General features: G+C 38.9%; 1 protein-coding gene across 14 annotated transcripts in view; it reads left to right on the top strand.

Moving 5' to 3' along the window:
* Positions 1–23,869, top strand: part of trio (trio Rho guanine nucleotide exchange factor) — an 810,995-nt gene that overhangs the window by 232,322 nt on the left and 554,804 nt on the right. For all 14 annotated transcript variants that reach the window (XM_070095516.1, XM_070095520.1, XM_070095522.1 and 11 more), the window contains 5 exons: positions 14,157–14,279; positions 14,643–14,765; positions 18,660–18,767; positions 20,953–21,036; positions 21,769–21,900. In XM_070095516.1, the coding sequence (XP_069951617.1) occupies positions 14,157–14,279; positions 14,643–14,765; positions 18,660–18,767; positions 20,953–21,036; positions 21,769–21,900 (570 nt within the window). The remainder of the gene's footprint in view (positions 1–14,156; positions 14,280–14,642; positions 14,766–18,659; positions 18,768–20,952; positions 21,037–21,768; positions 21,901–23,869) is intronic.

The following is a 23,869-nucleotide window of genomic DNA, read 5'->3' as shown; positions in this document are numbered from 1 at the left end:
CTGCCTCCATGCTACACTCCCTGCATGCCTGCTACACTCCCTGTCTGCCTGCTACACTCCCTGTCTGCCTGCTACACTCCCTCCCTCCATGCTACACTCCCTGCCTGCCTGCTACACTCCCTCCATACTACACTCCCTGCCTCCATGCTACACTCCCTGCATGCCTTCTACACTCCCTGCCTGCCTGCTACACTCCCTGTCTGCCTGCTACACTCCCTGCCCATGATACAAGCCACATCAGCTTTCTTGATTTGTTCTTTCTTTGCCAGGATAGAAGTGATTGTTGATTTGTTTTTGCCATACATCCCATGGTGACTTATTTCACCATCGCACTTAATAAAAAAACACCAAAAGCAATGGATTTAAGGAAATGTTTGGATGAATGTGTGGGTATATGCTCACTCGTTGACAGACAAAGGGAGACTGACTCACCTACACGCGGTGTTCTGGGCTAATGCATCTAATACGGCCAATATATGAGGCAACGGCCAAAATATGGAGCAAAATTTCTCCCAAAAAACAGGCCTAAATACGAATTGGCCAATAAACGCAGTGGCTGAAAAACGAAGTTCCACTGTATTAGTATAAAAATATGAAATTAAGATATCATGTGGGAGTTCGAACACGTGGATAGGGTAAAGTAATACTCACGTAGGCTGGAAGTACGTATAATTACGGATAATGTGGGTAGCACCCAAACAGCCGTACCTATCTCCTTGCTCACTCTCGTATGACTGACTGCCGCCCACAGTACCCATATGTGAGGGGGTCTTTGAATACTGCTGTGGTCAGCACAATATGAATACAGACAGTGACTCAGGCAGAGACGGTTGGTAGTGAGTCATCTACTGGTACACTGGTTACTGGTAACTGGTTACTACTACTGAGAAAGACACATGTACAACATCTGGGTAACTTTATTGTAGACATTTCGCTATCCAGTGGCTTTATCAATACAGATTCCAAGACATAATTTGAAGACAGTAGAACTATATACAGTCCCTCAGCCTTGGAGTTGGTGCAAAGAGCACCGTAGTCATGGAGGTTCTGGAGCAGAGGCAAGGAGCCTGGTGCTTATACACTAACATCAAGTGGAAGGGGATGTCTAGCAGACGAGAGCATAGTCACTGGTAGGCGGGATTCCCCAGTGAAAGCAGGTCCTACCCAAAAAGATAGTTATAGTAGGGTTAGTTGTACAAGAATGGTATTGTATACCATTCTTGTACAACTTGTCAGACACTGCAAGATCATGAAATCTTGATTCTGAGGACATGTACATAACGTTCTTCATGGTCAGGGGTTTCAAATAGAGTTAGAGCTAAAGAAGGAGTAGCAATAATGTTGAAGGATAAGATATGGCAGGAAAAGAGGGACTATAAATGTATTAATTCAAGGATTATGTGGAGTAAAATAAAGGTTGGATGCAAAAAGTGGGTTATAGTAAGTGTATATGCACCTGGAGAAGAGAGAAGTGTAGAGGAGAGAGAGAGATTTTGGGAAATGTTGAGTGAATGCGTGGGGAGTTTTGAACCAAGTGTGAGAGTACTTGTGGTTGGGGATTTCAATGCTAAAGTGGGTAAAATTTTGTGGAGGGAGTAGTAGGTAAATTTGGGGTGCCAGGGGTAAATGTAAATGGGGAGCTTTTAATTGAGCTATGTGTAGAAAGAGATTTGGTAATAAGTAATACATATTTTATGAAAAAGAGGATAAATAAATATACAAGGTATGATGTAGCATGTAATGAAAGTAGTTTGTTAGATTGTGTATTGGTGGATAAAAGGTTAATGGGTAGGCTCCAGGATGTACATGTTTATAGAGGGGCAACTGATATATCGGATCATTATTTAGTTATAGCTACAGTTAGAGTAAGAGGTAGATGGGACAAGAGGAAGGTGGCAACAACAAGTAAGAGGGAAGTGAAAGTGTATAAACTAAGGGAGGAGGAAGTTCGGGTGAGATATAAGCGACTATTGGCAGAAAGGTGGGCTAGTGCAAAGATGAGTAGTGGGGGGGGGGGGTTGAAGAGGGTTGGAATAGTTTTAAAAATGCAGTATTAGAATGTGGGGCAGAAGTTTGTGGTTATAGGAGGGTGGGGGCAGGAGGAAAGAGGAGTGATTGGTGGAATGATGAAGTAAAGGGTGTGATAAAAGAGAAAAAGGTAGCTTATGAGAGGTTTTTACAAAGCAGAAGTGTTATAAGAAGAGCAGAGTATATGGAGAGTAAAAGAAAGGTTGAGAGAGTGCAAAAGGAGAGCAGATGATAGAGTGGGAGAGGCACTGTCAAGAAATTTTAATGAAAATAAGAAAAAAATTTGGAATGAGTTAAACAAGTTAAGAAAGCCTAGGGAACGTATGGATTTGTCAGTTAAAAACAGAGTAGGGGAGTTAGTAGATGGGGAGAGGGAGGTATTAGGTAGATGGCGAGAATATTTTGAGGAACTTTTAAATGTTGAGGAAGAAAGGGAGGCGGTAATTTCATGCACTGGCCAGGGAGGTATACCATCTTTTAGGAGTGAAGAAGATCAGAATGTAAGTGTGGGGTAGGTACGTGAGGCATTACGGAGAATGAAAGGGGGTAAAGCAGCTGGAACTGATGGGATCATGACAGAAATGTTAAAAGCAGGGGGGGATATAGTGTTGGAGTGGTTGGTACTTCTGTTTAATAAATCTATGAAAGGGGAAGGTACCTAGGGATTGGCAGAGAGCATGTATAGTCCCTTTATAAAAAGGGAAGGGGGACAAAAGAGATTGTAAAAATTATAGAGGAATAAGCTTATTGAATATAACAGGAAAAGTGTACGGTAGGGTTATTATTGAAAGAATTAGAGGTAAGACAGAATGTAGGATTGCGGATGAGCAAGGAGGTTTCAGAGTGGGTAGGGAATGTGTAGATCAAGTGTTTACGTTGAAGCATGTATGTGAACAGTATTTAGATAAAGGTAGGGAAGTTTTTATTGAATTTATGGATTTAGAAAAGGCATATGATAGAGTGGATAGGGGAGCAATGTGGCAGATGTTGCAAGTAGTATATGGAATAGGTGGTAAGTTACTAAATGCTGTAAAGAGTTTTTATGAGGATAGTGAGGCTCAGGTTAGGGTGTGTAGAAGAGAGGGAGACTACTTCCCAGTAAAAGTAGGTCTTAGACAGGGATGTGTAATGTCACCATGGTTGTTTAATATACGTATTTATAGATGGGGGTCGTAAAAGAAGTAAATGCTAGGGTGTTCGGGAGAGGGGTGGGATTAAATTTTGGGAAATCAAATTCAAAATGGGAATTGACACAGTTACTTTTTGCTGATGATACTGTGCTTATGGGAGATTCTAAAGAAAAATTGCAAAGGTTAGTGGATGAGTTTGGGAGTGTGTGTAAAGGTAGAAAGTTGAAAGTGAACATATAAAAGAGTAAGGTGATGAGGGTATCAAATGATTTAGATAAAGAAAAATTGGATATCAAATTGGGGAGGAGGAGTATGGAAGAAATGAATGTTTTCAGATACTTGGGAGTTGACGTGTCGGTAGATGGATTTATGAAGGATGAGGTTAATCATAGAATTGATGAAGGAAAAAAGGTGAGTGGTGCGTTGAGGTATATGTGGAGTCAAAAAACGTTATCTATGGAGGCAAAGAAGGGAATGTATGAAAGTATAGTAGTACCAACACTCTTATATGGGTGTGAAGCTTGGGTTGTGAATGCAGCAGCGAGGAGGCGGTTGGAGGCAGTGGAGATGTCCTGTCTAAGGGCAATGTGTGGTGTAAATATTATGCAGAAAATTCAGAGTGTGGAAATTAGGAGAAGGTGTGGAATTAATAAAAATATTAGTCAGAGGGCAGAAGAGGGGTTTTTGAGGTGGTTTGGTCATTTAGAGAGAATGGATCAAAGTAGAATGACATGGAGAGCATTTAAATCTGTAGGAGAAGGAAGGCAGGGTAGGGGTCGTCCTCGAAAAGGTTGGAAGGAAGGGGTAAGGGAGGTTTTGTGGGCGAGGGGCTTGGACTTCCAGCAGGCATGCATGAGCGTGTTAGATAGGAGTGAATGGAGACGAATGGTATTTGGGACCTGACGATCTGTTGGAGTGTGAGCAGGGTAATATTTAGTGAAGGGATTCAGGGAAACCGGTTATTTTTATATAGCTGGACTTGAGTCCTGGAAATGGGAAGTACAATGCCTGCACTCTAAAGGAGCGGTTTTGGGATATTAGCAGTTTGGAGGGATATGTTGTGTATCTTTATACGTATATGCTTCTAAACTGTTGTGTCCTGAGCTCCTCTGCAAAAATGGTGATTATGTTTGAGTGAGATGAAAGTGTTGAATGATGATGGAAGTATTTTCTTTTTGGGGATTTTCTTTCTTTTTGGGTCACCCTGCCTCGGTGGGAGACGGCCGACTTGTTGAAAAAAAAAGAAAAATGTGTACTTCCAATTAAATTATGGAATAGCTTGAATAAACAATATTTTTTAGAAAAAATCAAATGCTGTGAGGGGCCCCTTCCAAACAGTTTGATATTCTGCCTTAATCTTTTACTGTAAATATAATTTAAGTTAAGCTCTTCCTATTTCTCTCAGTAGATTCTTCTGTGTTGTAGATGAATGGTTCAGAGAACCGACATGCTCTCTGAACCATTCATCTACAACACACATTCTTCTGTCACAAAAGTTTTGAGCTCCTGTTTTTTTTTTTTTAATAAAAAGTTTGTGCTACATCTTATAAATGTTCTAAATAATACTAAACAGCACATGTAACATTAATATTGCAATAGCACTAATAATTTGATATTTGTTTGAGGGTATTCAAGGTAGCTGTGGAGGGTAGCAGTGGTAGCCATGGAAGTTATTGATGGTAGTCAATGTACTAGTCATCTAGTAGCAGTCAAGCCAGTAGGTTTAGTGGATTCTGTTAATATACCATAATACTGTTATGATAATTATACAGGTACTGGCAAGCATTTAACCATATACAGGTTAGAATGAGGGAAGGAAGGTAAGAATGTATTTCCTGTACTCTACTAGCACATTATGTTGTATCTGGCCTTCACAAAATCTCTTCATCCCGTTTCTTAAGGAGCACGTCCATCATGAAGATCGGGAGTCTGGTGTATTTAAAAAAAGGGGGGGATATTGCTGGTAAATTACAATGAGAAAAAGGGGAAAGTTTATCTTCTGTTTTGAAATACGGTAAAGTTTCTAATAACACTGGTTACGTTCCTGAAAAATAAAAAAAGTGGCATGTTACATAAAATTATGTTAAGTGGACTGAAGAACACATTGGAAAAATAAGGTTATGTTCCTGTCACTTTAAGACAAGCCAAACAAATTTTGAATCAAGTTTCTTAAAAACCAAAAAAAAATTTTTTTTTTTTATTATCAAACTGGCCGATTCCCACCAAGGCAGGGTGGCCTGAAAAAGAAAAACTTTCACCATCATTCACTCCATCACTGTCTTGCCAGAAGGGTGCTTTACACTCCAGTTTTTAAACTGCAACATTAACACCCCTCCTTCAGAGTGCAGGCACTGTACATCCCATCTCCAGGACTCAAGTCCGGCCTGCCGGTTTCCCTGAATCCCTTCATAAATGTTACTTTGCTCACACTCCAACAGCACGTCAAGTATTAAAAACCATTTGTCTCCATTCACTCCTATCAAACACGCTCACGCATGCCTGCTGGAAGTCCAAGCCCCTCGCACACAAAACCTCCTTTACCCCCTCCCTCCAACCTTTTCTAGGCCGACCCCTACCCCGCCTTCCTTCCACTACAGACTGATACACTCTTGAAGTCATTCTGTTTCGCTCCATTCTCTCTACATGTCCGAACCACCTCAACAACCCTTCCTCAGCCCTCTGGACAACAGTTTTGGTAATCCCGCACCTCCTCCTAACTTCCAAACTACGAATTCTCTGCATTATATTCACACCACACATTGCCCTCAGACATGACATCTCCACTGCCTCCAACCTTCTCCTTGCTGTAACATTCATCACCCATGCTTCACACCCATATAAGAGCGTTGGTAAAACTATACTCTCATACATTCCCCTCTTTGCTTCCAAGGACAAAGTTCTTTGTCTCCACAGACTCCCAAATGCACCGCTCACCCTTTTCCCCTCATCAATTCTATGATTCACCTCATCCTTCATAGACCCATCTGCTGACACATCCACTCCCAAATATCTGAATACATTCACCTCCTCCATACTCTCTCCCTCCAATCTGATATCCAATCTTTCATCACCCAATCTTTTTGTTATCCTCATAACCTTACTCTTTCCTGTATTCACTATTAATTTTCTTCTTTTGCATACCCTACCAAATTCATCCACCAACCTCTGCAACTTCTCTTCAGAATCTCCCAAGAGCACAGTGTCATCAGCAAAGAGCAACTGTGACACTCCCACTTTGTGTGATTCTTTATCTTTGAGTTCCACGCCTCTTGCCAAGACCCTCGCATTTACTTCTCTTACAACCCCATCTATAAATATATTAAACAACCACGGTGACATCACACATCCTTGTCTAAGGCCTACTTTTACTGGGAAATAATTTCCCTCTTTCCTTCATACTCTAACTTGAGCCTCATTATCCTCGTAAAAACTCTTCACTGCTTTCAGTAACCTACCTCCTACACCATACACCTGCAACATCTGCCACATTGCTCCCCTATCCACCCTGTCATATGCCTTTTCCAAATCCATAAATGCCACAAAGACCTCTTTAGCCTTATCTAAATACTGTTCACTTATATGTTTCACTGTAAACACCTGGTCCACACAACCCCCTACCTTTCCTAAAGCCTCCTTGTTCATCTGCTATCCTATTCTCCGTCTTACTCTTAATTCTTTCAATAATAACTCTACCATACACTTTACCAGGTATACTCAACAGACTTTTTTTTTTTTTTCAACAAGTCGGCCGTTTCCCACCGAGGCAGGGTGACCCAAAAAAAAAAAAAAAAAGAAAATCCCCAAAAAGAAAATACTTTCATCATCATTCAACACTTTCACCACACTCGCACATTATCACTGTTTTTGCAGAGGTGCTCAGAATACAACAGTCCAGAAGCATACACATGTAAAGACACACAACATATCCCTCCAAACTGCCAATATCCCAAACCCCTCCTTTAAAGTGCAGGCATTGTACTTACCATTTCCAGGACTCAAGTCCGACTATATGAAAATAACCGGTTTCCCTGAATCCCTTCACTAAATATTACCCTGCTCACACTCCAACAGATCATCAGGTCTCAAGTACCATTCGTCTCCATTCACTCCTATCTAACACGCTCACACACTTGCTGGAAGTCCAAGCCCACAAAACCTCCTTTACCCCCTCTCTCCAACCCTTTCGAGGACGACCCCTACCGCGCCTTCCTTCCCCTATAGATTTATATACTTTCCATGTCATTCTACTTTGATCCATTCTCTCTAAATGACCAAACCACCTCAACAACCCCTCTTTTGCCCTCTGACTAATACTTTTATTAACTCCACACCTTCACCTAATTTCCACACTCCGAATTTTCTGCATAATATTTACACCACACATTGCCCTTAAACAGGACATCTACACTGCCTCCAACCGTCTCCTCGCTGCTGTATTTACCACCCAAGCTTCACACCCATGTAAGAGTGTTGGTACTACTATACTTTCATACATTCCCTTCTTTGCCTCCATAGATAACGTTTTTTGACTCCACATATACCTCAACGCACCACTCACCTTTTTTCCCTCATCAATTCTATGATTAACCTCATCCTTCATAAATCCATCCGCCGACACGTCAACTCCCAAGTATCTGAAAACATTCACTTCTTCCATACTCCTCCTCCCCAATTTGATATCCAATTTTTCTTTATCTAAATCATTTGACACCCTCATCACCTTACTCTTTTCTATGTTCACTTTTAACTTTCTACCTTTACACACATTCCCAAACTCATCCACTAACCTTTGCAATTTTTCTTTAGAATCTCCAATAAGCACAGTATCATCAGCAAAAAGTAACTGTGTCAATTCCCATTTTGAATTTGATTCCCCAAAATTTAATCCCACCCCTCTCCCGAACACCCTAGCATTTACTTCCTTTACAACCCCATCTATAAATATATTAAACAACCATGGTGACATTACACATCCCTGTCTAAGACCTACTTTTACCGGGAAGTAGTCTCCCTCCCTTCTACACACCCTAACCTGAGCCTCACTATCCTCATAAAAACTCTTTACAGCATTTAATAACTTACCACCTATTCCATATACTTGCAACATCTGCCACATTGCTCCTCTATCCACTCTATCATATGCCTTTTCTAAATCCATAAATGCAATAAAAACTTCCCTACCTTTATCTAAATACTGTTCACATATATGCTTCAATGTAAACACTTGATCTACACATCCCCTACCCACTCTGAAACCTCCTTGCTCATCCGCAATCCTACATTCTGTCTTACCTCTAATTCTTTCAATTATAACCCTACCGTACACTTTTCCTGGTATACTCAGTAAGCTTATTCCTCTATAATTTTTACAGTCTCTTTTGTCCCCTTTCCCTTTATATAAAGGGACTATACATGCTCTCCGCCAATCCCTAGGTACCTTCCCCTCTTTCATACATTTATTAAACAAAAGTACCAACCACTCCAAACACTATATCCCCCCTGCTTTTAACATTTCTGTCATGATCCCATCAGTTCCAGCTGCTTTACCCCCTTTCATTTTACGTAATGCCTCACGTACCTCCCCCACACTTACATTCTGCTCTTCTTCACTCCTAAAAGATGGTATACCTAACTGACCAGTGCATGAAATTACTGCCTCTGTTTCTTCCTTAACATTTAAAAGTTCCTCAAAATATTCTCGCCATCTACCTAATACCTCCATCTCCCCTACTCTGTTTTTAACTGACAAATCCATATTTTCCCTAGGCTTTCTTAACTTGTTTAACTCACTCCAAAATTTTTTCTTATTTTCATTAAAATTTCTTGACAGTGCCTCTCCCACTCTATCATCTGCTCTCCTTTTGCACTCTGTCACCACTCTCTTTACCTTTCTTTTACTCTCCATATACTCTGCTCTTCTTATAACACTTCTGCTTTGTAAAAACCTCTCATAAGCTACCTTTTTCTCTTTTATCACACCCTTTACTTCATCATTCCACCAATCACTCCTCTTTCCTCCTGCCCCCACCCTCCTATAACCACAAACTTCTGCCCCACATTCTAATACTGCATTTTTAAAACTATTCCAACCCTCTTCAACCCCCCCACTACTCATCTTTGCACTAGCCCACCTTTCTGCCAATAGTCGCTTATATCTCACCCGAACTTCCTCCTCCCTTAGTTTATACACTTTCACCTCCCTCTTACTTGTTGTTGCCACTTTCCTCTTTTCCCATCTTCCTCTTACTCTAACTGTAGCTATAACTAAATAATGATCCGATATATCAGTTGCCCCTCTATAAACATGTACATCCTGGAGCCTACCCATCAACCTTTTATCCACCAATACATAATCTAATAAACTACTTTCATTACGTGCTACATCATACCTTGTATATTTATTTATCCTCTTTTTCATAAAATATGTATTACTTATTACCAAATTTCTTTCTACACATAGCTCAATTAAAGGCTGCCCATTTACATTTACCCCTGGCACCCCAAATTTACCTACTACTCCCTCCATAACATTTTTACCCACTTTAGCATTGAAATCCCCAACCACCATTACTCTCACACTTGATTCAAAACTCCCCACGCATTCACTCAACATTTCCCAAAATCTCTCTCTCTCCTCTACGCTTCTCTCTTCTCCAGGTGCATACACGCTTATTATAACTCACTTTTCACATCCAATCTTTATTTTACTCCACATAATCCTTGAATTAATACATTTATAGTCCCTCTTTTCCTGCCATAGCTTATCCTTCAACATTATTGCTACTCCTTCTTTAGCTCTAACTCTATTTGAAACCCCTGACCTAATCCCATTTATTCCTCTCCACTGAAACTCTCCCACCCCCTTCAGCTTTGTTTCACTTAAAGCCAGGACATCCAGCTTCTTCTCATTCATAACATCCACAATCATCTCTTTCTTATCATCTGCACAACATCCACGCACATTCAGACTTCCCACTTTGACAATTTTCTTCTTATTCTTTTTAGTAATCTTTACAGGAAAAGGGGTTACTAGCCCATTGTTCCCGGCATTTTAGTTGACTTTTACAACACGCATGGCTTACGGAGGAAAGATTCTTATTCCACTTCTCCATGGATATAAAAGGAAAATTAATAAGACCAAGAACTATTAAGATAAAATCAAAGAAAACTCAGATGAGTGTGTATAAATAAATGTGTACATGTATGTGTAGTGTGACCTAAGTGTAAGTAGAAGTAGCAAGACATGCCTGTAATCTTGCATATTTATGAGACAGACAAAAGACATCAGCAATCCTACCATCATGTAAAACAATCACAGGCTTTCGTTTTACACTCACTTGGCAGGACGGTAGTACCTCCCTGGGTGGTTGCTGTCTACCAACCTACTACCTACAGACTTATCCCCCTATAATTTTTGCACTCTCTTTTGTTCCCTTTGCCTTTATACAAAGGAACTATGCATGCTCTCTGCCAATCCCTAGGTACCTTACCCTCTTCCATACATTTATTAAATAATTGCACCAACCACTCCAAAACTATATCCCCACCTGCTTTTAATATTTCTATCTTTATCCCAAAGGGATATCCCAAAGGGAATGTATGAAAGTATAGTAGTACCAACACTCTTATATGGGTGTGAAGCTTGGGTGGTAAATGCAGCAGCGAGGAGACGGTTGGAGGCAGTGTAGATGTCCTGTTTAAGGGCAATGTGTGGTGTAAATATTATGCAGAAAATTCGGAGTGTGGAAATTAGGAGAAGGTGTGGAGTTAATAAAAGTATTAGTCAGAGGGCAGAAGAGGGGTTGTTGAGGTGGTTTGGTCATTTAGAGAGAATGGATCAAAGTAGAATGACATGGAAAGCATATAAATCTATAGGGGAAGGAAGGCGGGGTAGGGGTCGTCCTCGAAAGGGTTGGAGAGAGGGGGTAAAGGAGGTTTTGTGGGCAAGGGACTTGGACTTCCAGCAAGTGTGCGTGAGCGTGTTAGATAGGAGTGAATGGAGACGAATGGTACTTGGGACCTGACGATCTGTTGGAGTGTGAGCAGGGTAATATTTAGTGAAGGGATTCAGGGAAACCGGTTATTTTCATATAGTCGGACTTGAGTCCTGAAAATGGGAAGTACAATGCCTGCACTTTAAAGGAGGGGTTTGGGATATTGGCAGTTTGGAGGGATATGTTGTGTGTCTTTATATGTGTATGCTTCTGGACTGTTGTATTCTGAGCACCTCTGCAAAAACAGTGATAATGTGCGAGTGTGGTGAAAGTGTTGAATGATGATGAAAGTATTTTCTTTTTGGGGATTTTCTTTCTTTTTTTTGGGTCACCCTGCCTCGGTGGGAGACGGCCGACTTGTTGAAAAGAAAAAAAAAAAAAAAATCTTTATCCCATCAATGCCAGCTGCCTTACCCCCTTTCATTTTACCTACTGCCTCACGAACTTCCCCCACACTCACAACTGGCTCTTCCTCACTCCTACAAGATGTTATTCCTCCTTGCCCTATACACGAAATCACAGCTTCCCTATCTTCATCAACATTTAACAATTCCTCAAAATATTCCCTCCATCTTCCCAATACCTCTAACTCTCCATTTAATAACTCTCCTCTCCTATTTTTAACTGACAAATCCATTTGTTCTTTAGGCTTCTTTAACTTGTTAATCTCACTCCAAAACTTTTTCTTATTTTCAACAAAATTTGTTGATAACATCTCACCCACTCTCTCATTATTTTTCCTAAATTACATTGTAGTTAAATGTTGTGAGGTGTGTAGAAGTTACAATGCAGTATATGTAGCTAAAGAAGCTATATAAAACAGTATTTTCTTACCTCAAATTCTGGTTTCTGGTGCATGTTGATTATTTTAGAAAGGTGTGTAGAGGGTGTCTGTGGTCCTACTGTGCCACACTAACTTGCTCAGGTTTGTACTTACCCTCAGAAATAATTTCTTTTGACTGTCCGGGGAAATTCCTGGCAAATGCATGGTCAGCAGATGCACTTTATCCATTAAATTTAATATTGTCCAGCCAACTGAATACCTTAAACCAGTTGAGGAAGCCAGAACTAAACATACACACTTGCTTAGACCTTCCTTCCTGCTTACACTCTGTTTCATAGTACAAAAAACCCTTGATATGCCAGACTCTGATATAACAACCTTTTAAAGTTAAAGGCAAATCCAGTGAGTAAATTGTACTTTTAGCTTATTTATTTTCAATGTTTATTGCAGTATATCTAAATTGTGTATTAAGACTTCCAGCAGGCATGCGTGAGCGTGTTTGATAGGAGTGAATGGAGACAAATGGTTTTTAATACTTGACGTGCTGTTGGTGTGTGAGCAAAGTAACTTTTATGAAGGGATTCAGGGAAACTGGCAGGCCGGACTTGAGTTCTGGAGATGGGAAGTACAGTGCCTATACTCTGAAGGAGGGGTGTTAATGTTGCAGTTTAAAAACTGTAGTGTAAAGCACCCTTCTGGCAAGACAGTGATGGAGTGAATGATGGTGAAAGTTTTTCTTTTTCGGGCCACCCTGCCTTGGTGGGAATCGGCCAGTGTGATAATAAAAAAAAAAGCTCTACATTGCTATTTTTTAACATTATTCTTATATAACTGTAGTGTAAAGCACCCTTCTGGCAAGACAGTGATGGAGTGAATGATGGTGAAAGTTTTTCTTTTTCGGGCCACCCTGCCTTGGTGGGAATCGGCCGGTGTGATAATAAAAAAAAAAAAAAAAAAAAATAACGGACATCCCTCATTAGTCCATTAAATTGAGGGTTTATTGCATGATAGGGTTTTAAGGGCATTAATCTTGATCATAGGAGCTCACTCTACACATTCAGTACCTTTTCTGTCTTAGCTGTGGTGATCTATTTGACATTCATTTTTACATCACAATCAGGATTACTCATTGTACAAGCTCTTATCTTCACTTTAGTCTTTTTAATTGTGTGAATTGTTGCTTCGTTGAGAGCTAAGGCCTGCACCACCTTCATCACGTGTGTATTGCCTCTAAACATATATAAAATATAAATTTTTCAAATCATTAAGTTTTTCACACTTATTCTTTTTCATGACACATCTAGCATCACTAATATTCCTCTTGGGGTGGTATAGTTAATCTCCAGAGGTGAGGTGGATTAATGAAAAGATTGAAAATTGACTGACTCACACAGGACTGAGTAGGGGTATGGGAGACTTACAGTGAACTGGTGGCTTGGGAGTTTGTTTACATTGGAAGAGAGAATGGGCCTTGCCCATAGAGGCAAAGACCTCATCTTAGGTTAATTACCAAGTAGAGGGAAAAAATCCCAGGGCATGGCATATTTTTGCTAAAATATATGGCACGCTGTTTGGTCTTCCATGTGTTCATTACAAAATTTCACTAGTAATGTATTGAAAATGAGTGGCTTGAGTACGTGTTATTTGGGATTCTACTGTATTACATTTATAATTTTTAAAACAGAAGAAGCATTTAGTAAAGTTATCAAATTAAGTACACTTTAGTCGTAGTTAAAGGCTGCCATAGTTGCCAGTGAGTATTCCAGGTTGAGCAGAACAAGTAAAGATTAAATTTAGAATGATTTTCTGGCACATAACTTAATTTCTTGTAACTAAAATACATAAAAACTATTAATTGTGTATTATGAATTATTTAATTTTTAATGTAAGGTGAATTTTTTTTTCCTTTCTCTTAATTTTGATGTATTTTACTTTAGATTACCTAAAACTAAACCTTATTAATAATTAATAATTAATGTGTCTGGTGTCACGACTACTGTACTCTAATGGATATTGCTCCTTGCTATTAGACAAATAAATGTCTTGATTGATAATTATCATTGCCATCATGAGGTAAATTGCTCAGTTTTGTAAAATTGTAACTAAATTTAGTTTTTAATGTGCAGCTTAGTGTTGTTATAAACTTGAATAAATTTGTTTCAAGTCATTTTTCATATTCATATGCAAAAGTCTTTTTATAGATATTGTTTTTCAAAACAGATTCTAAGTTTAATGGAGTCTGTACATCAAGCACAGCAACACGTCCAACAACTCTGGCAGCATAAAAAGATGAGACTTGATCAGTGCTTCCAGCTCAGACTCTTTGAACAAGATGTGGAGAAGGTATGTCTATTTTTTGTTATAGGCTCCCAGATATTTGGACTCGGCAAATTAATATTCTTGGCTTACCTTTAAAATAATAAAAAACAAAAAATCTTTCATATATGTATATAAGAGAATTTTTTGCATTCATAATAGAGATAGAGTGATTCTCCACCACTCCATGTGTTCAATAACCCACACAGGTTTAGTGCTTCACATATCTGGAGATCTGGAGTATACCCTGGAGAGGGTTCCAGGGGTCAGTGCCCCTGCAGCCTGGTCGGTGACCAGGCCTCATAAATAATAAAACAATACAAAAAATAATAAAACCATGAAAAGATAATAAAAGAGAACTGTTGATTATACTTGGTATTATAATTCCAGATGTTTGATTGGGTGTACCATAACCGTGAACAGTTCCTAGTCAATTACGTAGAAATAGGTCATTCATACCAAGTATCCAAAGATCTTCAAGAGGCTCATTCCCAGTTCACTGTTGCCTGTCAGGTTTGTAAATTACATATTTATAGTGTAGATGCAGAACAGCACTTTGGTCATTTTGTTGCTCATTCAACGCACCAGCTGTCTCCAACCGAGGCAGGGTGACCTGACAAGAAAAACAGATTTTTTTTTTTTGACATGTTGTGTATCTTTATACGTGGTATAAACCTTGGATGTCCTGGCCCTAAGCGAAACAAAGCTGAAGGGGGTAGGAGAGTTTCAGTGGGGGGAAATAAATGGGATTAAATCTGGAGTATCTGAGAGAGTTAGAGCAAAGGAAGGGGTAGCAGTAATGCTAAATGATCAGTTATGGAAGGAGAAAAGAGAATATGAATGTGTAAATTCAAGAATTATGTGGATTAAAGTAAAGGTTGGATGCGAGAAGTGGGTCATAATAAGCGTGTATGCACCTGGAGAAGAGAGGAATGCAGAGGAGAGAGAGAGATTTTGGGAGATGTTAAGTGAATGTATAGGAGCCTTTGAACCAAGTGAGAGAGTAATTGTGGTAGGGGACCTGAATGCTAAAGTAGGAGAAACTTTTAGAGAGGGTGTGGTAGGTAAGTTTGGGGTGCCAGGTGTAAATGATAATGGGAGCCCTTTGATTGAACTTTGTATAGAAAGGGGTTTAGTTATAGGTAATACATATTTTAAGAAAAAGAGGATAAATAAGTATACAAGGTATGATGTAGGGTGAAATGACAGTAGTTTGTTGGATTATGTATTAGTAGATAAAAGACTGTTGAGTAGACTTCAGGATGTACATGTTTATAGAGGGGCCACAGATATATCAGATCACTTTCTAGTTGTAGCTACACTGAGAGTAAAAGGTAGATGGGATACAAGGAGAATAGAAGCATCAGGGAAGAGAGAGGTGAAGGTTTATAAACTAAAAGAGGAGGCAGTTAGGGTAAGATATAAACAGCTATTGGAGGATAGATGGGCAAATGAGAGCATAGGCAATGGGGTCGAAGAGGTATGGGGTAGGTTTAAAAATGTAGTGTTAGTGTTCAGCAGAAGTTTGTGGTTACAGGAAAGTGGGTGCGGGAGGGAAGAGGAGCGATTGGTGGAATGATGTAAAGAGAGTAGTAAGGGAGAAAAAGTTAGCATATGAGAAGTTTTTACAAAGTAGAAGTGATGCAAGGAGGGAAGAGTATATGGAGAAAAAGAGAGAGGTTAAGAGAGTGGTGAAGCAATGTAAAAAGAGAGGAAATGAGAGAGTGGGTGAGATGTTATCAACAAATTTTGTTGAAAATAAGAAAAAGTTTTGGAGTGAGATTAACAAGTTAAGAAAGCCTAGAGAACAAATGGATTTGTCAGTTAAAAATAGGAGAGGAGAGTTATTAAATGGAGAGTTAGAGGTATTGGGAAGATGGAGGGAATATTTTGAGGAATTGTTAAATGTTGATGAAGATAGGGAAGCTGTGATTTCGTGTATAGGACAAGGAGGAATAACATCTTGTAGGAGTGAGGAAGAGCCAGTTGTGAGTGTGGGGGAAGTTCGTGAGGCAGTAGGTAAAATGAAAGGGGGTAAGGCAGCCGGGATTGATGGGATAAAGATAGAAATGTTAAAAGCAGGTAGGGATATAGTTTTGGAGTGGTTGGTGCAATTATTTAATAAATGTATGGAAGAGGGTAAGGTACCTAGGGATTGGCAGAGAGCATGCATAGTTCCTTTGTATAAAGGCAAAGGGGATAAAAGAGAGTGCAAAAATTATAGGGGGATAAGTCTGCTGAGTATACCTGGTAAAGTGTATGGTAGAATTATTATTGAAAGAATTAAGAGTAAGACGGAGAATAGGATAGCAGATGAACAAGGAGGCTTTAGGAAAGGTAGGGGGTGTGTGGACCAGGTGTTTACAGTGAAACATATAAGTGAACAGTATTTAGATAAGGTTAAAGAGGTCTTTGTGGCATTTATGGATTTGGAAAAGGCATATGACAGGGTGGATAGGGGGGCAATGTGGCAGATGTTGCAAGTGTATGGTGTAGGAGGTAGGTTACTGAAAGCAGTGAAGAGTTTTTACGAGGATAGTGAGGCTCAAGTTAGAGTATGTAGGAAAGAGGGAAATTTTTTCCCAGTAAAAGTAGGCCTTAGACAAGGATGTGTGATGTCACCGTGGTTGTTTAATATATTTATAGATGGGGTGGTAAGAGAAGTAAATGCGAGGGTCTTGACAAGAGGCGTGGAGTTAAAAGATAAAGAATCACACACAAAGTGGGAGTTGTCACAGCTGCTCTTTGCTGATGACACTGTGCTCTTGGGAGATTCTGAAGAGAAGTTGCAGAGATTGGTGGATGAATTTGGTAGGGTGTGCAAAAGAAGAAAATTAAAGGTGAATACAGGAAAGAGTAAGGTTATGAGGATAACAAAAAGATTAGGTGATGAAAGATTGAATATCAGATTGGAGGGAGAGAGTATGGAGGAAGTGAATGTATTCAGATATTTGGGAGTGGACATGTCAGCGGATGGGTCTATGAAAGATGAGGTGAATCATAGAATTGATGAGGGAAAAAGAGTGAGTGGTGCACTTAGGAGTCTGTGGAGACAAAGAACTTTGTCCTTGGAGGCAAAGAGGGGAATGTATGAGAGTATAGTTTTACCAACGCTCTTATATGGGTGTGAAGCATGGGTGATGAATGTTGCAGCGAGGAGAAGGCTGGAGGCAGTGGAGATGTCATGTCTGAGGGCAATGTGTGGTGTGAATATAATGCAGAGAATTCGTAGTTTGGAAGTTAGGAGGAGGTGCGGGATTACCAAAACTGTTGTCCAGAGGGCTGAGGAGGGGTTGTTGAGGTGGTTCGGACATGTGGAGAGAATGGAGCGAAACAGAATAACTTCAAGAGTGTATCAGTCTGTAGTGGAAGGAAGGCGGGGTAGGGGTCGGCCTAGGAAAGGTTGGAGGGAGGGGGTAAAGGAGGTTTTGTGTGCGAGGGGCTTGGACTTCCAGCAGGCATGCGTGAGCGTGTTTGATAGGAGTGAATGGAGACAAATGGTTTTTAATACTTGACGTGCTGTTGGAGTGTGAGCAAAGTAACATTTATGAAGGGGTTCAGGGAAACCGGCAGGCCGGACTTGAGTCCTGGAGATGGGAAGTACAGTGCCTGCACTCTGAAGGAGGGGTGTTAATGTTGCAGTTTAAAAACTGTAGTGTAAAGCACCCTTCTGGCAAGACAGTGATGGAGTGAATGATGGTGAAAGTTTTTCTTTTTCGGGCCACCCTGCCTTGGTGGGAATCGGCCAGTGTGATAATAAAAAAAAAAATAAAATAATAATAAACCTTGGTAATAAATACCGACAAGTTGGTTTAGAAAGACATGTAAGCAAACACTATGACATATTTATTAGAAAACGTTTCGGCCCTGGGACCTTGATCAGAAGTGATCAAGGTCCCAGGACCGAAACTTTTTCTAATAAATATGTCATAGTGTTTGCTTACGTGTCTCTCTAAACCATCTTTATACGTATATGCTTCTAAACTGTTGTGTTCTGAGCACCTCTGCAAAAACAGTGATTATGTGTGAGTGAAGTGAAAGTGCTGAATGATGATGAAAGTATTTTCTTTTTGGGGATTTTCTTTCTTTTTGGGTCACCCTGCCTCGGTGGGAGACGGCCGACTTGTTAAAAAAAAGTAGTAATTTATACAGAAGGGGTTATTAGCCCCTTGCTCTCTTTGTTATACATATTGAGAATAAATTGGATTTAAGAAGAGAATGGACAAATTGATCAAGTATCTTTGTTAAAGCCTGTAAATGTTCAATACCTAGATGAAGGTATGGGACTCTATAGTGTGTTTATGGATTTGGAGTTATTAAAAAATCACTGCCAGTATATGAAGTGTTAATGTATTGATATTTAAATATAAGAGATATCAAACATTATCTCAGCATTTCTACCAACAGAAGGTGTACCTGAACATCAATAGAATACTAAGTGTAGCATCTAGACTCATGGAAAGTGGTCACTATGCAGCTCAACACATTGGAAATGTAGCAGCCAAATTAGACCAGGTAAAACATTATTAAAACAAATCACTCTCCTGCCACAATATACTTGTTAATCATGTACTATGTAACATTATGATGTTTTGTCTGTATATGATAAACAACCTGCTGATAATGTACAATTAAAAACCACCACATTTGTGAGCGGTTTTTAATTTTTTATTCCAGGAAACAGGACTTACGTTCCAAAGAATCACTCTTAGTTGCTAATCATTCACTGTTTTTGAAATGGAGTCTCCTTTTTTCATAATTTTTCAAAATTTTTCTGATTGATTGTAGAATACTATTTACAGCCATTGCCCTGTAACTGATAAAGAAATAATCATAGCAGTTAGAAACTTTATTCAGACAATGTTTTGCCCATGCAGAAGGTTTTTTCGAGAGTAAATGTACATAACCGGTGGGAGTACAGCATGTAAGCAGGAGAGAACATAGTCAGAAGTCTTGCTGGCATGTTGAGTGGTGATATTGATGGCAATAATAGTATTGGTAGTGCTTGGGGATATACCTGGTTTAATATCTGTATTTCTAGAAGTTTTACCAGTTGGAAGGTGTCTTATTTCTGTGTGATTGTGTTTGATGACACAATGAAAGCAGTTTCATAACATTTTCTCTTGTACTTTTCCTCTACTTTTATTGATATTTTTGAACCAGTATATATTTCGTTAGATGGTTATGTGAATTCCTATGCTTCCACTTGGCAGAGCCTTTGTCAGTGCATATTTTTTTTTTTAACACGTCAGCCATTTCCCACCGAGACAGGGTGTCCCCCCCCCCACAAAAAAAAAAAAAAAAAACTAAAAGAAAAGAAAAAAAAAACTTTAATCATCATTCGACACTTTCACCATCACTCATACATAATCACTGTCTTTGCAGCAGTGCTTAGATACAACAGCTTAGGTGTCCCTCCAAATTGCTAATATCCCAAACTCCTCCTTTAAAGTGCAGGAATCAAGTCCGGCTAACTGGTTTCCTTGAATCCCTTCACAAAATGGTACCCTGCTCATACTCCAACAGCTCATCAGGTCCCACCATTACTCGTACATAATCACTGTCTTTGCAGCGGCGCTTAGATACGACAGCTTAGGTGTCCTTCCAAATTGCCAGTATCCCAAACTCCTCCTTTAAAGTGCAGGAATCAAGTCCGGATAACCGGTTTACCTGAATCCCTTCACAAAATAGGTACCCTGCTGACACTCCAACAGCTCATCAGGTCCCAAAAGCCATTTGTCTCCATTCACTCCTATCTAACATGCTCATGCACGCTTGCTGGAAGTCCAAGACCCTCGCCCACAAAACCTCCTTTACCCCCTCCATCCAACATTTTTGAGGACGACCCCTACCCTGCCTTCCTTCCCCTACAGATTTATACACTCTCCATGTCATTCTACTTTGATCCATTCTCTCTAAATAACCAAAGCACCTCAACAACCTTTCTTCAGCCCTCTGACTAATACTTTTATTAATTCCACACTTTCTCCTAATTTCCACACTCCGAATTTTCTGCATAATACATGTATTTACACCACACATTGCTCTTAGAGAGGACATCTCCACTGCCTCCAACCGCCTCCTCGCCTCCTCTAAATACTGTTCACATATATGCTTCAATGCAAACACTTGATCTACACATTCCCTACCCATTCTAAAGCCTCTTTGTTCATCTGCAATCCTGCTCTCTGTCTTACTTCTAATTCATTGAATAATAGCCCTACTAAACACTTTACCAGGTATACCCAGTAAACTTATTCCCCTATAATTTTTACAGTCTCTTTTGTCCCCTTCCGTTTATATAAAGGAACTATACATGCATATATTAAACGATATATATCACCAGCATTAGTGATTTATATGGTCAGTTGGCCTATTGCAATGCTTCTTTAATACAGTATATTTGCATATTTTTGTGCTAACACTTGACTGTATGTGTGTGTCTTTTCCCTGTGTATTGTGCTACTACCAGGTATGATCCATTACACCTGAAAATAATCTGATGCATAGGTAAAACATTGCTTAAATCAAGTTTTCAGTTGTTGCTATTGTGTCTTCAGCAATTGCAACTTATTTATATTCCCATACTGCCTATTATTATAGCCATTTCCTGCAATAACTTTGTATGGAAAATGGATTCTAAATTTATTTACGTAGAGGATTTGGTTGCTAAATTCATGTTACCCAAATATTTTTTTAGGTTTGGAAAGAATTTGCTGCTGGATTAGATGAAAGATCTTCAGTGTTGGCCCTGTCTGTTATGTTTCATCAAAAAGCTGAGCAGGTAACATTACAGTACAGTAAATTTAAATATAGCTTTAATCAGTCCCACTTAAGTTAACATTGATAAAGGGAATGTTCATGTTTCATATTTTTTGGTAGTTGTTATTAATTGCAAAAATTTGAAATTAATGTCCTTTTCTAACTTGCTCATATTATTCATTGAAATATAATTTATGATTTTTGTGTATGATTAAAAGCAGTCACAAAATGATATTCTAATTTCCTTATAAAATGAGACGAGTCTCAAGAAATTTTGTACATAAGAATAATAAGAGTGCTCATTTCTCATTGACTTTATAGTGCATTCTTTGGTACATCTCTGCTCCTCTATAGAAAGAGATTATTTAAGGTTCATATAAAAATTATATTAGTTGATGTTCATCTTTCAGTTATACAATAATACAGTGGACCCCCGGTTAACGATATTTTTTCATTCCAGAAGTATGTTCAGGTGCCAGTACTGACCGAATTTGTTCCCATAAGGAATATTGTGAAGTAGATTAGTCCATTTCAGACCCCCAAACATACACGTACAAACGCACTTACATAAATACACTTACATAATTGGTCGCATTGGGAGGTGATCGTTAAGCGGGGGTCCACTGTACAAAAGGTAATCTGTGAGCTTATACCATGAGTCAAAATAAATTCTGTGATTTTATTCATTTACAACCATTAAGAATAGATGTGATTCACATTACTGTATTTCAGATATATTGTACTATTTTTTCAGTATATTGAGAGTGTACCTACATGGGTAGAGAGTTGTAAAGTGACAACTTTGCCCTCGGATATCATAGCCCTGGAATCCTCAATTCACCTTCATCAGTCACTCTACGAAACCATGTGCCAAGCTTACACAGAGGTAGGTAATAAGATGCAAAATGTTTTATCTAATGTATGTAAATATTCTGGATAATATGGTAGATGTTAAGTGATTATGATATCTAATATACTTAGGTTTGATTATTTAAAGCATTGCTTGATGTAGGATCATGCATATGAAGCCCACTTGGTTCTAGTGAGCATTTTCATACCTGCATTACTTGGAGCAGAATATTTGAAGAACATCTGTGTTTTTGTACTGATAGATTCCTCTTAATGGTTGTACTTCAAAGAGAAAATTTTTTGGGGAAAATTTTTATGCAGTAGACTGTCTGTTAATATGAGGGTTTAGTTCCAGGGATTTTTGCATATAAACTGAAGAATGTGTGGGAAAAATATGGTTAGGTTCCAGAGATCTCTAAACATTTCAAATACTGCAGCTTTTTAAAAAATATCTTAAAATCGTACATCAAAAATAATAGTATATTGTACATGGTTGGTGAACAGATTGAGAAAATTTACAGAGAGAACTACTTGAGTTTTGCACATTACTTCATTTTTTATTTATATAGTGCATTACCAGTCCTGTTTGTGTGTAATGGCTTTTTGATTGAACTTTTTCAGTATGTTAGGAAAGTCTCAAACAGTCTGATTGCTTTCTAATTCACTGTCTGCTATATAATAATTTTTACATGCTATATAATTTTTACATGTAATAGAGGTTTAAAATTTAAATTACTTTCAATTCATACATAGCACTGGATTCTGATTTTGGTGTCTATCTTAATATTTCATTCATTGGTATGTAATTATTTTCTAATTGTTTATATTATTTTTAAATTATTTTAACTTTGTGATTGTCTTCTCTAGAGCAGTGGTTCCCAAGCTTCTGCCAATTGTGTATGGTATTATCACTCAGCTACTTCTTTATACAGATGTAAAAAACTTTTTGTGAATAATATTTTGAAATAAAAACACAGAACAATATACAGCACTCTGAAATATAAGGGGGATATATAATTTCAGTGTACAACAGTATAGCTCCTATAAGAAAAAGATAAAAAAGGCAAAACAAAAGCTGTACTTCTTCTTTCAACACACCGGCTGTATCCCACCGAGGTGGGGTGGCCCAAAAGGAAAACCAAAAGTTTCTCCTTTTTCTTTCTTTCTTTCAACGTACCAGCCGTATCCCACTGAGGTGGGGTGGCCCAAAAGGAAAAAACCAAAGTTTCTCCTTACAAATTTAGTAATATATACAGGAGAAGGGGTTACTAGCCCGTTGCTCCCGGCATTTCAGTCGCCTCTTACGACACGCATGGTTTATGGAGGAAGAATTCTGTTCCACTTCCCCATGGAGATAAGAGGAAATAAACAAGAACAAGAGCTGGTAAGAAAATAGAAGAAAACCCAGTGGGGTGTGTATATATATGCTTGTACATGTAGTAGGTTGGTAGACAGCAACCATCCAGGGAGGTACTACCGTCCTGCCAAGTGAGTGTAAAATGAAAGCCTGTAATTGTTTTACATGATGGTAGGATTGCTGGTGTCTTTTGTCTGTCTCATAAATATGCAAGATTACAGGCATGTCTTGCTACTTCTACTTACACTTAGGTCACACTACACATACATGTACACGTTTATTTATACATACTCATCTGAGTTTTCTTTGATTTTATCTTAATAGTTCTTGGTCTTATTACTTTTCCTTTTATATCCATGGGGAAGTGGAATAAGAATCTTTCCTCCGTAAGCCATGCGTGTTGTAAAAGTCAACTAAAATGCCGGGAACAATGGGCTAGTAACCCCTTTTCCTGTAAAGATTACTAAAAAGAATAAGAAGAAGAAAATTGTCAAAGTGGGAAGTCTGAATGTGCGTGGATGTTGTGCAAATGATAAGAAAGAGATGATTGTGGATGTTATGAATGAGAAGAAACTGGATGTCCTGGCTTTAAGTGAAACAGAGCTGAAGGGGGTGGGAGAGTTTCAATGGAGAGGAATAAATGGGATTA

This window comes from Cherax quadricarinatus, chromosome 50 (assembly GCF_038502225.1).
Source record: "Cherax quadricarinatus isolate ZL_2023a chromosome 50, ASM3850222v1, whole genome shotgun sequence".
NCBI classification, from domain to species: domain Eukaryota; kingdom Metazoa; phylum Arthropoda; class Malacostraca; order Decapoda; family Parastacidae; genus Cherax; species Cherax quadricarinatus.
This window is presented reverse-complemented; position numbering and strand designations above follow the sequence as displayed.